The 15,067-nt window shown below is 55.9% G+C and overlaps 1 protein-coding gene across 1 annotated transcript; it reads right to left on the bottom strand.

Moving 5' to 3' along the window:
* Window positions 1-2,422: 2,422 nt before the first annotated feature.
* Window positions 2,423-9,608, bottom strand: NDUFAF4 (NADH:ubiquinone oxidoreductase complex assembly factor 4). Its single transcript, XM_060190750.1, has 3 exons — window positions 9,433-9,608; window positions 7,685-7,788; window positions 2,423-2,935 (listed from the first exon to the last, which is right to left on the bottom strand). Exons 1-3 carry the CDS (start codon window positions 9,566-9,568, stop codon window positions 2,648-2,650), a joined length of 528 nt encoding a protein of 175 aa, XP_060046733.1. The 5' UTR covers window positions 9,569-9,608; the 3' UTR covers window positions 2,423-2,647.
* Between the last annotated feature and the right edge of the window lie 5,459 nt (window positions 9,609-15,067).

Raw genomic sequence — 15,067 nt, 5'->3', positions numbered from 1 at the left:
CATTGAGCTTAAGTTGTTAATGCATTTCTAATATAATTTTATTGAAATAATAAATCACCTATAATTTTAGACCAAGCAGCCCAGAAGTAGCCAGTCTTGTCAGTATATAAGGTACAGTTATTTGTGAATAGCGTTACATGACATAAATCATGGTAAGGTCTTGGATGGTAGAGTAAATCCTAACCATGATTTTCAGAGTCAACCAAGTTCCCAAATACCTTGGTTATAACAATAACTGCCTGTTGCCTTCTTAAACTCTAAGACAGCAGGAACCTTCCCCACTCTGTACACAGCCCCCATTTCTCCCAGTCCTGGGACCTCTGGGGCTTTGCTCATTTTCCTGCAGGCTTCTCCTGACCCAGACCATTTGGTCCTGCACCTGCCGAGCTCAACCAATCAGTGCAGCCAATACACCTCGACACGTTTCACTTCGGACAGTGTCCAGACATGTCAGCCCCCAGATCCGATACTCCGAGGGCTTTCGTAGCTCCCAGGGCTCCTTAGTTCCATTTCAGGTGGTGCACTTCCTGATAAAGCCACAGAGCCTGGACACAGAGCAGGGCCATGAGACAGGGCACATGTGCACAGGTGTCCATAAGCTGGGGAAATATACACCTTGAAGAAAAAGGGCACAATAGTCTGCAGGGAGTCAGTACGTGCAGCGAGCAAGGAGAAAGACCCGGAAAGACACCATAAAGGACTTCATCAAATACTGTCTGCTTAGACCTAGACACCCTTCTCACCTACTTCCTATTTCTCTTCTCTCAGTCACTCCAAGGCTAACCCTCTTGAATAAAGTAAGGACAACAAAGGTTAGATAAGGGCACGAGACCAGCACACTTTTATGATGGCCCTTTGGGTCACTACCAGGCCACCCATCATCCAGGGCCTAGTCAGAATCCTGGGATTCCCACACAGACATGATGGGCCTAGATCTCTAATAGACCCCTCTCTCCACCATCACTGCTCATCTCCATCAGGAACAGCATTATAAGCCCTGCTGTGGCCTCTCCAGGACCTGCCCTCAATGTACAACAATGGCAGGGACTCCCCACTCTCTGCAGGGAGGCTGGTCAGCCTGCTCTGCCCCTCGAGGAAGACGGGTCCTGACATGAGAGCAGCCTAGAATGTTCCAGCTGTGACCATGGGCTGTGAGCTCAGACTGACAGGGACTCAGAGGCCACACAGGCTCCTGTGCTGAATATGAATAGACACGATCCCCGGGTCAGATCATTGGGCTTAACAGTTACTGGTATTTTTATACTTTCCCCATATTTGGGAGCTACTGGAGCCCTTATCCAGCTTTCTAGTCCTAGTCCCATCTCTGACACCATCTTCCTAGACAATGCTTTCAGGAAGGGAGAAAGGAAGGGAGGGAAGGAGGGAAGGAAGGAGATATTAGGTCAGGAAGTGAGAGGCCTCTGACCCTGCTCTTTTTCTCATTGGTGTGCTGGCAACGCCAGGTGTTCTCTAGCCCCAGATTTTGTCCTAAACTCTTAGCAATTTGGTGGGACTTTGATGAGGATTCCTTCCTTCAAGCAGTGCAGTGCTCAGTTCTGATTTCTGGTGGTGCATCTCCCCCACCTGACCCCCAAAAATTGCACCACAGGATTGCTGTGATCAAAGCTTCCTGGTATGCAAAGCAAAATAGATTCACAATTGAGTGAACAGAATCGAAACCGCAGAAACAAACCCCCACACCTACGCCTAACTCTTGAGAAGGGCCCCAGGTATGGAGAACAAACCATCCAGTCCCATCTAGTCCTTCGTTAGCTCCAACAGGCTGTCTTCAAAGCCCAGCTCCAGCTCCAGCTCAGGTCCTCTGTCCCACATTCTTTCCCTCCAGGACAAGCAGAAACACTCCCTCCCTTCCCACTAGTTGTCCAGGGTCCTGCCTCCGTTTCCAGGAATCATGGGGGGTCTAGGAGTGGGGAGGAAGTACGGAAAGGCTGTGTGTGCTCCGTCAGCCTTAGCGGAGGGTTAACTGTGGACAAAGGGAGTAATCCTGAAAATAACACACACACACACACACACACACACCCTACCTTGCTTCATGCAGGATATCACGGTTCATACCTATTGCCTATTAAGCCGGTGTTTCTTTTGCCTCCAGGTTATTGCTGGGGCTCGGGGCCTGCATTACAAATCCACTGCTCCTGGAGGCTATTTTTTCTCCCTTTTTGTTGCCCTGGTTGTTAATCAGTTGTTGTTCTTATTGCTGTCATTGCTGTTGGATAGGACAGAGAGAAATGGAGAGAGGAGGAGAGAGAAAGACAGACACCTGCAGACCTGCTTCACCACCTGTGAAGCGACTCCCCTGCCGGTGGGGAGCCGGGGGCTCGAACTGGGATCTTTACCCCGGTCCTTGTGCTTTGCGCCACATGCGCTTAACCCGCTGCGCTACCACCTGGCCCCCAAGCTGTTGTTGTATTTTTAAATTATTTTATTTTCTGATAGGAGCCGAGGGAGTCACCTGCAGCACCACCACCTCACTGTACATGAAGTGTCCCCGCAGGCGGGGGCTGGGCGCTCACACCTGGAACGTGCCCGGCCAGCAGCACTCACTGAGTCTGAATGGCTGTCGCCCTCCCAAGTGACCCTTTCCATTCGTTCACGGTGAAGGGAGGACACACGTGGGGAGGCGGCTTCATTTTGGCTGCACTGCCCTCCTGTCCTGGGGAGGGAAGACCTTGATCTCAAAAGTGAGGAAGTATCTGAGGAGGGCGCTGACGTCCCTGGGGTCCAGCTGGTACTCCCGCGCGATCCTCTCGGCCGTCCACGTCTCAGGCTGGCGCTTGTGGTTGTCCAGCAGCGTCAGCGCCTCCACCAGGGAGATCCTGCCTTTCGGGATGCACGTGGCGGCCGCCGCATCTGCGCCAGGCTCTCTGCGCGGCCTCAGCTCCTTGGGCGGGCGAGGCGCCACGGGGGCAGTTACCTGCACGCGGAGAACAAAGGACACATCACTCTCACGACAACCCAAAGCTCCCTGCACGTGAGAGCAGAGGACACATCACTCTCACGACAACCTACAACTCCTGCATGTGAGAGCAGGGGACACATCACTCTCACGACAACCCGCAGCTCCTGCACGCGAGAGCACAGGACACATCACTCTCACGACGCATTGCAGGTACCCGCTTCTCTGGGCTGGCGCGTCCGGAGCCGCAAACAGCGCCAGGGCTGCCCAGCAGCGTGCACACAGCCTAGGCGGCATCAGGAGAGGCAGGTGCCATAAGGGACACCTGACGGGCACACGGCGCACGGCATGCCTGCCAGGAACCGCAGAGGCCACACACTGCTGTGCGGGCGACAAAGGCCGCCTTCTGCCAGCGTCTCCACCTCACGGCTCCGCACAAAGCCACAGATCCACTGCTGCCAGGACAGACCCACAGCTGCGGGACAGACCCACTGCTGCTGGGACAGACCACTGCTGGGACAGACCCACTGCTGTCGAGACAGACCCACAGCTGGGACAGACCCACTGCTGCCAGGACAGACCCACAGCTACCATGACAGACCCACTGCTGCCGGGACAGACCCACTGCTGCTGGGACAGACCCACTGCTGCCAGGACAGACCCACTGCTGCCGGGACAGACCCACTGCTGCCGGGACAGACCCACTGCTGCCGGGACAGACCCACAGCTACCAGGACAGACCCACAGCTACCATGACAGACCCACTGCTGCCGGGACAGACCCACTGCTGCCAGGACAGACCCACAGCTACCATGACAGACCCACTGCTGCCGGGACAGACCCACTGATGCCGGGACAGACCCACTGCTGCCGGGACAGACCCACTGCTGCCAGGACAGACCCACAGCTACCATGACAGACCCACTGCTGCCGGGACAGACCCACTGCTGCTGGGACAGAACCACAGCTACCGGGACAGACCCACTGCTGCCGGGACAGACCCACTGCTGCCGGGACAGACCCACTGCTGCCGGGACAGACCCACTGCTGCCAGGACAGACCCACAGCTACCATGACAGACCCACTGCTGCCGGGACAGACCCACTGCTGCTGGGACAGACCCACAGCTACCGGGACAGACCCACTGCTGCCGGGACAGACCCACTGCTGCCGGGACAGGCCCACTGCTGCCGGGACAGACCCACTGCTGCCGGGACAGGCCCACTGCTGCCGGGACAGACCCACTGCTGCCACGACAGACCCACAGCTACCATGACAGACCCACTGCTGCCGGGACAGACCCACTGCTGCCGGGACAGACCCACTGCTGCCGGGACAGACCCACTGCTGCCGGGACAGACCCACTGCTGCCAGGACAGACCCACTGCTGCCGGGACAGACCCACTGCTGCCGGGACAGGCCCACTGCTGCTGGGACAGACCCACTGCTGCCGGGACAGGCCCACTGCTGCCGGGACAGACCCACTGCTGCCAGGACAGACCCACAGCTACCATGACAGACCCACTGCTGCCGGGACAGACCCACTGCTGCCGGGACAGACCCACTGCTGCCAGGACAGACCCACTGCTGCCGGGACAGACCCACTGCTGCCGGGACAGACCCACAGCTACCAGGACAGACCCACAGCTACCATGACAGACCCACTGCTGCCGGGACAGACCCACTGCTGCCAGGACAGACCCACAGCTACCATGACAGACCCACTGCTGCCGGGACAGACCCACTGCTGCCGGGACAGACCCACTGCTGCCGGGACAGACCCACTGCTGCCAGGACAGACCCACAGCTACCATGACAGACCCACTGCTGCCGGGACAGACCCACTGCTGCTGGGACAGAACCACAGCTACCGGGACAGACCCACTGCTGCCGGGACAGACCCACTGCTGCCGGGACAGACCCACTGCTGCCGGGACAGACCCACTGCTGCCAGGACAGACCCACAGCTACCATGACAGACCCACTGCTGCCGGGACAGACCCACTGCTGCCAGGACAGACCCACAGCTACCATGACAGACCCACTGCTGCCGGGACAGACCCACTGCTGCCGGGACAGACCCACTGCTGCCGGGACAGACCCACTGCTGCCGGGACAGACCCACAGCTACCATGACAGACCCACTGCTGCCGGGACAGACCCACTGCTGCCGGGACAGACCCACTGCTGCCGGGACAGGCCCACTGCTGCCGGGACAGACCCACTGCTGCCGGGACAGGCCCACTGCTGCCGGGACAGACCCACTGCTGCCGGGACAGACCCACTGCTGCCGGGACAGACCCACTGCTGCCGGGACAGACCCACTGCTGCCGGGACAGACCCACTGCTGCCGGGACAGACCCACAGCTACCATGACAGACCCACTGCTGCCGGGACAGACCCACTGCTGCCGGGACAGACCCACTGCTGCCGGGACAGACCCACTGCTGCCGGGACAGACCCACTGCTGCCGGGACAGGCCCACTGCTGCCGGGACAGGCCCACTGCTGCCGGGACAGACCCACTGCTGCCGGGACAGACCCACTGCTGCCGGGACAGACCCACTGCTGCCGGGACAGACCCACTGCTGCCGGGACAGACCCACTGCTGCCGGGACAGACCCACTGCTGCCGGGACAGACCCACAGCTACCATGACAGACCCACTGCTGCCGGGACAGACCCACTGCTGCCGGGACAGACCCACAGCTACCGGGACAGACCCACTGCTGCCGGGACAGACCCACTGCTGCCGGGACAGGCCCACTGCTGCTGGGACAGACCCACTGCTGCCGGGACAGGCCCACTGCTGCCGGGACAGACCCACTGCTGCCGGGACAGACCCACAGCTACCATGACAGACCCACTGCTGCCGGGACAGACCCACTGCTGCCGGGACAGACCCACTGCTGCCAGGACAGACCCACTGCTGCCGGGACAGACCCACTGCTGCCAGGACAGACCCACTGCTGCCGGGACAGACCCACTGCTGCCGGGACAGGCCCACTGCTGCTGGGACAGACCCACTGCTGCCGGGACAGGCCCACTGCTGCCGGGACAGACCCACTGCTGCCAGGACAGACCCACAGCTACCATGACAGACCCACTGCTGCCGGGACAGACCCACTGCTGCCGGGACAGACCCACTGCTGCCAGGACAGACCCACTGCTGCCGGGACAGACCCACTGCTGCCGGGACAGACCCACTGCTGCCGGGACAGACCCACAGCTAGCAGGACAGACCCACAGCTACCATGACAGACCCACTGCTGCCGGGACAGACCCACTGCTGCCAGGACAGACCCACAGCTACCATGACAGACCCACTGCTGCCGGGACAGACCCACTGCTGCCGGGACAGACCCACTGCTGCCAGGACAGACCCACAGCTACCATGACAGACCCACTGCTGCCGGGACAGACCCACTGCTGCCGGGACAGACCCACTGCTGCCGGGACAGACCCACTGCTGCCAGGACAGACCCACAGCTACCATGACAGACCCACTGCTGCCGGGACAGACCCACTGCTGCTGGGACAGACCCACTGCTGCCGGGACAGACCCACTGCTGCCAGGACAGACCCACAGCTACCATGACAGACCCACTGCTGCCGGGACAGACCCACTGCTGCCGGGACAGACCCACTGCTGCCGGGACAGACCCACTGCTGCCAGGACAGACCCACAGCTACCATGACAGGCCCACTGCTGCCGGGACAGACCCACTGCTGCCGGGACAGGCCCACTGCTGCCGGGACAGACCCACTGCTGCCGGGACAGACCCACTGCTGCCGGGACAGACCCACTGCTGCCGGGACAGACCCACTGCTGCCGGGACAGACCCACTGCTGCCGGGACAGACCCACTGCTGCCGGGACAGACCCACTGCTGCCGGGACAGACCCACTGCTGCCGGGACAGACCCACTGCTGCCGGGACAGACCCACTGCTGCCGGGACAGACCCACTGCTGCCGGGACAGACCCACTGCTGCCGGGACAGACCCACTGCTGCCGGGACAGACCCACAGCTACCATGACAGACCCACTGCTGCCGGGACAGGCCCACTGCTGCCGGGACAGACCCACTGCTGCCGGGACAGGCCCACTGCTGCCGGGACAGACCCACTGCTGCCGGGACAGGCCCACTGCTGCCGGGACAGACCCACTGCTGCCGGGACAGACCCACTGCTGCCGGGACAGACCCACTGCTGCCGGGACAGACCCACTGCTGCCGGGACAGGCCCACTGCTGCCGGGACAGACCCACTGCTGCCGGGACAGACCCACTGCTGCCGGGACAGAACCACTGCTGCCGGGACAGACCCACAGCTACCATGACAGACCCACTGCTGCCGGGACAGACCCACTGCTGCCGGGACAGACCCACAGCTACCATGACAGGCCCACTGCTGCCGGGACAGACCCACTGCTGCCGGGACAGACCCACTGCTGCCGGGACAGACCCACTGCTGCCGGGACAGACCCACTGCTGCCAGGACAGACCCACTGCTGCCGGGACAGACCCACTGCTGCCGGGACAGGCCCACTGCTGCCGGGACAGACCCACTGCTGCCGGGACAGACCCACTGCTGCCGGGACAGACCCACTGCTGCAGATCAGAGACACAGAGCCCTAACACTCAGTGACCACCCTGCAGCGTCTGCCGCATTCTGTCTCTCCACTCCGGCCTACTCCTCCTCCTGTCCCGCACTGTCCGTCTGTCCCCCCGGCCTCCCCCGTCCCGCAGTGCCCGTGTCCCGCGCACTCACCCCGAGCGTGTCCGTGTGTCCGTCTGTGGCGCGCACGTGCAGGCCCCGCAGCATCCGCAGCAGCTGCTCATCCCTGTCAGCGCGGCGCGGGCTCTCGGGCGGCTCTGAGGAGACAAGGGCGGCGGTTCGCTGGGGACCCGGGTTCGAGCCCTGCAGGCGCCTTCCCCCCCCCCCCCACTCCCCTGGCCCCTGTCTGCCTGTCTGTCTGTGTGTGTGCCTGTCTGTCTGTCTGCCTGTTTGTCTGTGTGTGTGCCTGTCTGTCTGTCTGTGTGCCTGTCTGTCTGCCTGTGTGTGTGCCTGTCTGTCTGCCTGCCTGCCTGTGTGTGTGCCTGTCTGTCTGTCTGCCTGTCTGTGTGTGTGCCTGTCTGTCTGCCTGTCTGTGTGTCTGTCTGTCTGTGTGTGTGCCTGTCTGTCTGTCTACCTGTCTGTGTGTGTGCCTGTCTGTCTGCCTGCCTGTGTGTGTGCCTGTCTGTCTGTCTGCCTGTCTGTGTGTGTGCCTGTCTGTCTGTCTGCCTGTCTGTGTGTGTGCCTGTCTGTCTGCCTGTGTGTGTGCCTGTCTGTCTGTCTGCCTGTGTGTGTGCCTGTCTGTCTGTCTGCCTGTTTGTCTGTGTGTGTGCCTGTCTGTCTGTCTGCCTGTCTGTGTGCCTGTCTGTCTGTCTGCCTGTCTGTCTGTGTGCCTGTCTGTCTGTGTGTGTGCCTGTCTTTCTGCCTGTCTTCCTGTCTGTCTGTGTGTCAGTCTGTCTGTCTGTCTGCTGCCTGTCTGTCTGTGTGTCTGCCTGCCTGCCTGTCTGTCTGTCTGCCTGTGTGTGTGCCTGTCTGTCTGTCTGCCTGCCTGTGTGTGTGCCTGTCTGTCTGCCTGTCTGTGTGTGTGCCTGTCTGTCTGTCTGTCTGTGTGCCTGTCTGTCTGTGTGTGTGCCTGTCTGTCTGCCTGTTTGTCTGTGTGTGTGCCTGTCTGTCTGTCTGTGTGCCTGTCTGTGTGTGTGCCTGTCTGTCTGTCTGTGTGTGTGCCTGTCTGTCTGTCTGTGTGTGTGCCTGTCTGTCTGTCTGTGTGCCTGTCTGTCTGCCTGTTTGTCTGTGTGTGTGCCTGTCTGTCTGTCTGTGTGTGTGCCTGTCTGTCTGTCTGTGTGCCTGTCTGTCTGTGTGTGTGTGCCTGTCTGTCTGTCTGCCTGCCTGTGTGTGTGCCTGTCTGTCTGCCTGTCTGTGTGTGTGCCTGTCTGTCTGCCTGTGTGTGTGCCTGTCTGTCTGTCTGTCTGTGTGCCTGTCTGTCTGTGTGCCTGTCTGTCTGCCTGTGTGTGTGCCTGTCTGTCTGTCTGTCTGTGTGCCTGTCTGTCTGTGTGCCTGTCTGTCTGCCTGTGTGTGTGCCTGTCTGTCTGTGTGTGTGTGTGTGCCTGTCTGTCTGTGTGCCTGTCTGTCTGCCTGTGTGTGTGCCTGTCTGTCTGTGTGTGTGTGCCTGTCTGTCTGTGTCTGTCTGTCTTCCTGTCTGTCTGCCTGTGTCAGTCTGTGTCTGTCTGTCTGCCTGTCTGTGTGTGTGTGTCTGCCTGCCTGCCTGTCTGTCTGCCTGTCTGTGTGTGTGTGCCTGTCTGTCTGTCTGCCTGTGTGTGTCTGTCTGTCTGTCTGCCTGCCTGTCTGTCGGGCCGCAGAACCGGGGATCTGAAATGCGGGGGTGGGGGGGCGGGGTCAGAGGTCACCCCTGGGCGGCTCCGTCCTGGTCTCAGGGGCCCCGCCCGCCCGCCCGGCCCCGCACTCACGGCCCTCGTGTTCTCTCGCGAGAGCGCCGGCGGAGGGGTGCCTGGGCGCGGCCCGCGGCTTGGCCCTGCTGATCTCGCGCTGCACCCGCGCCTCCAGGTTGAAGTCGCGCAGCAGCCGAACCACCGCGGCGCCCATGCCGCCCGGCCGCCCAGTGCGCCTGCGCAGACAGGACGGCGCCCCCTCCGCGCATGCGCAGTCTCAGGGCGCTGCGGCTGCCGGGAAGAGCGGGTCGGGCGTGTCACCGCCCCCTGGCGGCGCGGAGGCCACACGCCGGTGCAGCCCGCGGGCTCCTCCCGGGGGAAGCGGGCGCATGTCCTGGGCGGGGGCTCACCTGGGCGGGGGCTCACCTGGGCGGGGGCACAGCTGGGCGGGGGACTCACCTGGGCGGAGGCTCACCTGGGGGGGGGGGCGACTCACCTGGGCGGGGGCTCACTGGGCGGAGGACTCACCTAGGCGGAGGCTCACCTGGGCGGGGGCTCACCTGGGCGGGGGACTCACCTGGGCCTGGGCGGGGGACTCACCTGGGCGGGGGACTCTCCTGGGCCTGGGCGGGGGACTTACCTAGGCGGAGGCTCACCTGGGGGGGGGGGCGACTCACCTGGGCGGGGGACTCACCTGGGCGGGGGCTCACCTGGGCGGGGGACTCGCCTGGGGGTTGACTCACCTGGGTGGGGGCTCACCTGGGCGGAGACTCACATGGGTGGGGGCTCACCTGGGCGGGGACTGGCCTGGGGCGGGGGGGGCGGGGGGGGGGGGACTCACCTGGGTGAGGACTCACCTGGGCGGACACTCGCCTGGGCGGGGGCTCACCTGGGCGGAGACTCACCTGGGCGGGGACTCACCTGGGCCAGGGGTTTCCGGAGCAGAGACTCACCTGGCTGCGGGGTCACCTGCGGGGCAGGTGGGGTTGGGCCAGCAGACTCTCCTGCGTGAGGCCCACGCCCGAGGATAAGAATAATAATAACTGGGCTGGGGAGACATCACAGTGGTTCTGCAAACACCCTCCTGCCTGTTGCCCCAGGGCACGAGTTTTAGCAGGGCTCTGGGAAAATAATTTCAGTAATCACTATAATAATAAGCCTGGAGAGGCAGCATAGTGGTTCTGCAAACATAGTGGTTCTGACTTTCCTGCCTGAGGCTCCAAGGGCCCAGGATCAATTCTCAGCACCACCATCAGCCAGAGCTGAGAAGTGCTCTGCTAAGAAATAAATAAAAAATAAATTCGAAAAAGCAGAAAATGCCCTTGAAGTCCTTTTACCGGGCACTGCCTCCAAAGAGGAGGCCGGTCACATGCAACTGACCTGACTGGGGTCAAGGAAGTTTCAACCATCTTTTCTTGCTTTTGTAAAAGGGAAATAATAAATGCGCTCGTTCTCTGTAGCTGTGTGTTCTTAGACCGCCCACATGTTCCAGTTCCTTGGCCAGATGCACTTCTCAGCCAGTATGTGCTTTTTTCCCCATGACCCTTTAGCTCACTGACCCAGTCATTTCTTTTTTCTTTTTCTTTTCTTTTTCAAATTTCTTTATGGGGGAATTAATGTTTTGCATTCAACAGTAAATACAATAGTTTGTACATGCATAACATTTCTCAGTTTTCCACATAACAATACACCCCCCCACACACTAGGTCATCCTTGGATATCCATCATTCTTGCAATACGCCAATTCCAGTTCTGGTTCTACTTGTGTTTTCTCTTCTGATCTTGTTTATCAACTTCTGCCTGAGAGTGAGATCATCCCATACTCATCCTCTTGTTTATGACTTATTTCACTTAACAAGAATTTTTCAAGGTTCATCCAAGATGGGCTGAAAATGGTGAAGTCACCATTTTTAATAGCTGAGTAGTATTCCGTTGTATATATAGACCACAGCTTGCTCAGCCACTCATCTGTTGTTGGACACCTGGGTTGCTTCCAGGTTTTGGCTATTACAAATTGTGCTGCCAAGAACATATGTGTACACAGATCTTTTTGGGTGGATGTGTTGGGTTCCTTAGGATATATCCCCAGGAGGGGAATTGCAGGGTCATAGGGTAGGTCCATTTCTAGCCTTCTGAGAGTTCTCCAGACTGTTCTCCACAGAGGTTGGACCAATTGACATTCCCACCAGCAGTGCAGGAGGGTTCCTTTGACCCCACACCCTCTCCAGCATTTGCTGCTGTTACCTTTTCTGATGTGTGACATTCTCACAGGAGTGAAGTGGTATCTCATTGTTGTCTTGATTTGCATTTCTCTGACTTGGAGCATTTTTTCATGTGTTTCTCGGCCTTTTGGATCTCTTCTGTGGTGAATATTCTGTCCCTGTCCTCCCCCCATTTTTGGATGGGTTTATTTGTTGTCTTGTGGTTGAGTTTGGCAAGCTCTTTATATATGTTGGTTATTAAACTCTTTTTTAAATTTTATTTATTTATTCCCTTTTGTTGCCCTTGTTGTTTTTTATTGTTGTAGTTATTATTGATGTCGTTGTTGTTGGATAGGACAGAGAGAAATGGAGAGAGGAGGGGAAGACAGAGAGGGGGAGAGAAAGACAGACACCTGCAGACCTGCTTCACCGCTTGTGAAGGGACCTGCCTGCAGGTGGGGAGCCGGGGGCTCGAACCGGGATCCTGACGCTGGTCCTTGAGCTTAGCACCACCTGCGCTTAACCCGCTGCGCTACAGCCCGACTCCCAGTTATTAAACTCTTATCTGATGTATGACATGTAAAGATCTTCTCCCATTCTGTGAGGGGTCTCTTGGTTTGGGTAGTGGTTTCTTTTGCTGTGAAGAAGCTTTTTAATTTGATGTAGTCCCAGAGGTTTATGCTTGCCTTAGTCTTCTTTGTAATTGGATTCGTTTCATTGAAGATGTCTTTAAAATTTATGCAGAAAAGAGTTCTGCCAATATTTTCCTCTAAGTATCTGATAGTTTGTGGTCTAACATCCAAGTCCTTGATCCACTTGGAGTTTACTTTTGTGTTTGGTTAAATATAGAGGTTCAGTTTCATTCTTCTATATATTTCAACCCATTTTTTCCAACACCATTTGTTGAAGAGACTCTGCTTTCCCCCATTTAATAGTCTGGGCACCTTTGTCAAAGATTAGATGTCCATACGTGTGGGGCCTCATTTCTGGGCTCTCAATTCTATTCCACTGGTCAGTGTGTCTATTCATGTTCCAGTAACAAGCAGTTTTGATGACAATGGCCCTATAATACAGTTTGAGATCTGGGAGTGTGATGCCTCCAATTCTGTTTTTTCTTCTTAAGATGGTTTTGGCAATTCCAGGTCTTTTCTGGTTCCAGATAAACATTTGTAGCATTTTTTCTATTCTCCTAAAAAATGTGGTTGGGATCTTTATGGGGGTAGCATTAAATTTGTAGATGGCTCTGGGTAGTATATTCTTTTTAATGATGTTAATTCTTCCAACCCATGAACATGGAATATCTTTCCACGTCTTTGTGTCTTTTTCAATTTCCTTAAGTACTGACTCATAATTTTCAGTATACAAGTCTTTCACTTCTTCGGTTAGGTTCATTCCTAGATATTTTATTGTTTTTGTTGCTATAGTAAAAGGAATTTTTTTCTGGATTTCAACTTCTTCTAACTTAGTGTTTGTATAGAGGAATGCCACTGACTTTTGAATGTTAATTTTGTAGCCTGACACCTTACTGTATTGCCTGATAATTTCCAAGAACTTCTTGCTGGATTCCTTAGGTTTTTCTGTGTATACTATCATGTCATCTGCAAATAGGAAGAGTTTGACTTCTTCTCTTCCAATCTGTATGCCTTTAATTCCTTGCTCCTGCCCGATTGCTATGGCAAGAACTTCCAACACTATGTTGAATAGTAATGGTGATAGTGGGCAGCCCTGTCTAGTACCTGACCTGAGGGGAAATGCTTCCAGTTTTTCACCATTGAGTATGATGTCGGCTGTAGGTTTGCTATATATAGACTCCACTATCTTCAGGAATTTTCCATCTATTCCCATTTTTGTAGTGTTTTGATCATAAAAAGACGTTGTATTTCATCAAAGGCTTTCTATGCATCTGTTGATATGACCATGTAGTTTTTGGTCTTGCTTTTGTTGATGAGGTGGATCACGTTGATTGATTTACATATATTAAACCAACCTTGCATGCCTGGGATAAACCCCAATTGATCATGATGAACAATCTTTTTAATATACTGCTGGCTAGAATTTTGTTCAATATTTTAGCATCTATGTTCATCAGAGATATTGGTCTGTAGTTTTCTTTTTTGGTTGTATCCCTGTCTGCTTTTGGTATCAGAGTGATGTTGGCTTCATAGAAGCTGGCAGGGAGTATTCCAGTGTCTTCAATCCTCTGGAAGACTTTTAAAAGTAGAGGTATTAGTTCTTCTTTGAAGGTTTTGTAGAATTCATTTGTAAAACCATTTGGTCCAGTGTTGGTATGCATGAGACCCCTTCTGTTTCATTTGGTTTAAATCCCCCCTGCTTAACACTATTCTATTTACATAACCACTTCATTCTATTTATATAACCACTGTTAACAAGCACCTCCCTCCAGGGCATTGGTTCAATCCCCACTGTTTCATGATATGTTTTTGCTCCACCCCCCCTCCTTGTCACACCCTGATCCTCTCCTTGTCACACTCTGATTGTCACCAGTCACTTTTCTCTCCACCCTCTCTATGTCACACCCTGTTTCCACCCTACTTGGCAAGTATATATAAAGACAGCATTGTGAGTTTTAGAATACTGTACCTTGAGTTTAGCTTAGCTTGGCTTAGATTGTGCTGCGTCCTGCATGAATAAAGAGATACTGCCTACAGCTCAACTATGAGTCCCTGGTCTTCTGTTACCCGCCCGTGAAGCCAGCCCGGAGAAAACAACCTAACCTGTCGAAAACAACATATGGCTCCTGAACAGGGACTGAAATAAGCCCTGAAACTTGGACCGGCATCAACGTGGGACCCTACCCACCCATCGTCCAGATAAGTAAACTTGGCTACCCATCCACCATGGGTTGCCTTTCTACTTATGAAGAGGTTTGCCAAAGCCTCTACTGTTTCATCATGAGACAGTTAGTCTGTCTCTGGAACATTTTACTCTGGGCCACATTTTGGTTCCCTGACTGGGAACTTTGGTTTCTTATGACCGGGATCATAGAGCTTGGGAGATGCACGGAGATTTCTCCTTGGACTTTCTGGATTCCCTCTCCCATGTTTCCTGAGGAAAAGGACTACATTTTGCTCCGGGCCACAGTTTGGTTCTTTATGAGCGTGATCGTAGACCTTGGGATATGCATGGGGATTTCCCCTGGGACTTTCTGGACTTCTTCTCGAATGTTTCCCATGGAGAAGGACTACTCTAATTTGAAGAGCATTCTCCAGTACCCTGGCAGTTCCCAAGTATGGAGACATGTGGTTAGTTCTACTCTCCTGATTGGATTCTTTCTTCAATGGGAAGACGCTTTTAAAAATGGGTGCCTGAAGCAATCCAGCAGGAACAGTCAGAAACACCCTAAATGGAATTTCGAGGACCTTTTTGGACTAGGTCGCCCTCCGGGGATTCTTAATCCTACATGGTGAGATCTTGATAATCTGGTTCAAGTTGCGTTTCATAAGAGAATGATTTGAATGACTGAATTTTTGTTTGACATTGATTTAAAAAAA

Source organism: Erinaceus europaeus, chromosome 4, assembly GCF_950295315.1.
Source record: "Erinaceus europaeus chromosome 4, mEriEur2.1, whole genome shotgun sequence".
Lineage (NCBI taxonomy): Eukaryota > Metazoa > Chordata > Mammalia > Eulipotyphla > Erinaceidae > Erinaceus > Erinaceus europaeus.
Note: the sequence above shows the minus strand (reverse complement) of the source record. Positions and strands in the feature narration are given on the sequence as shown.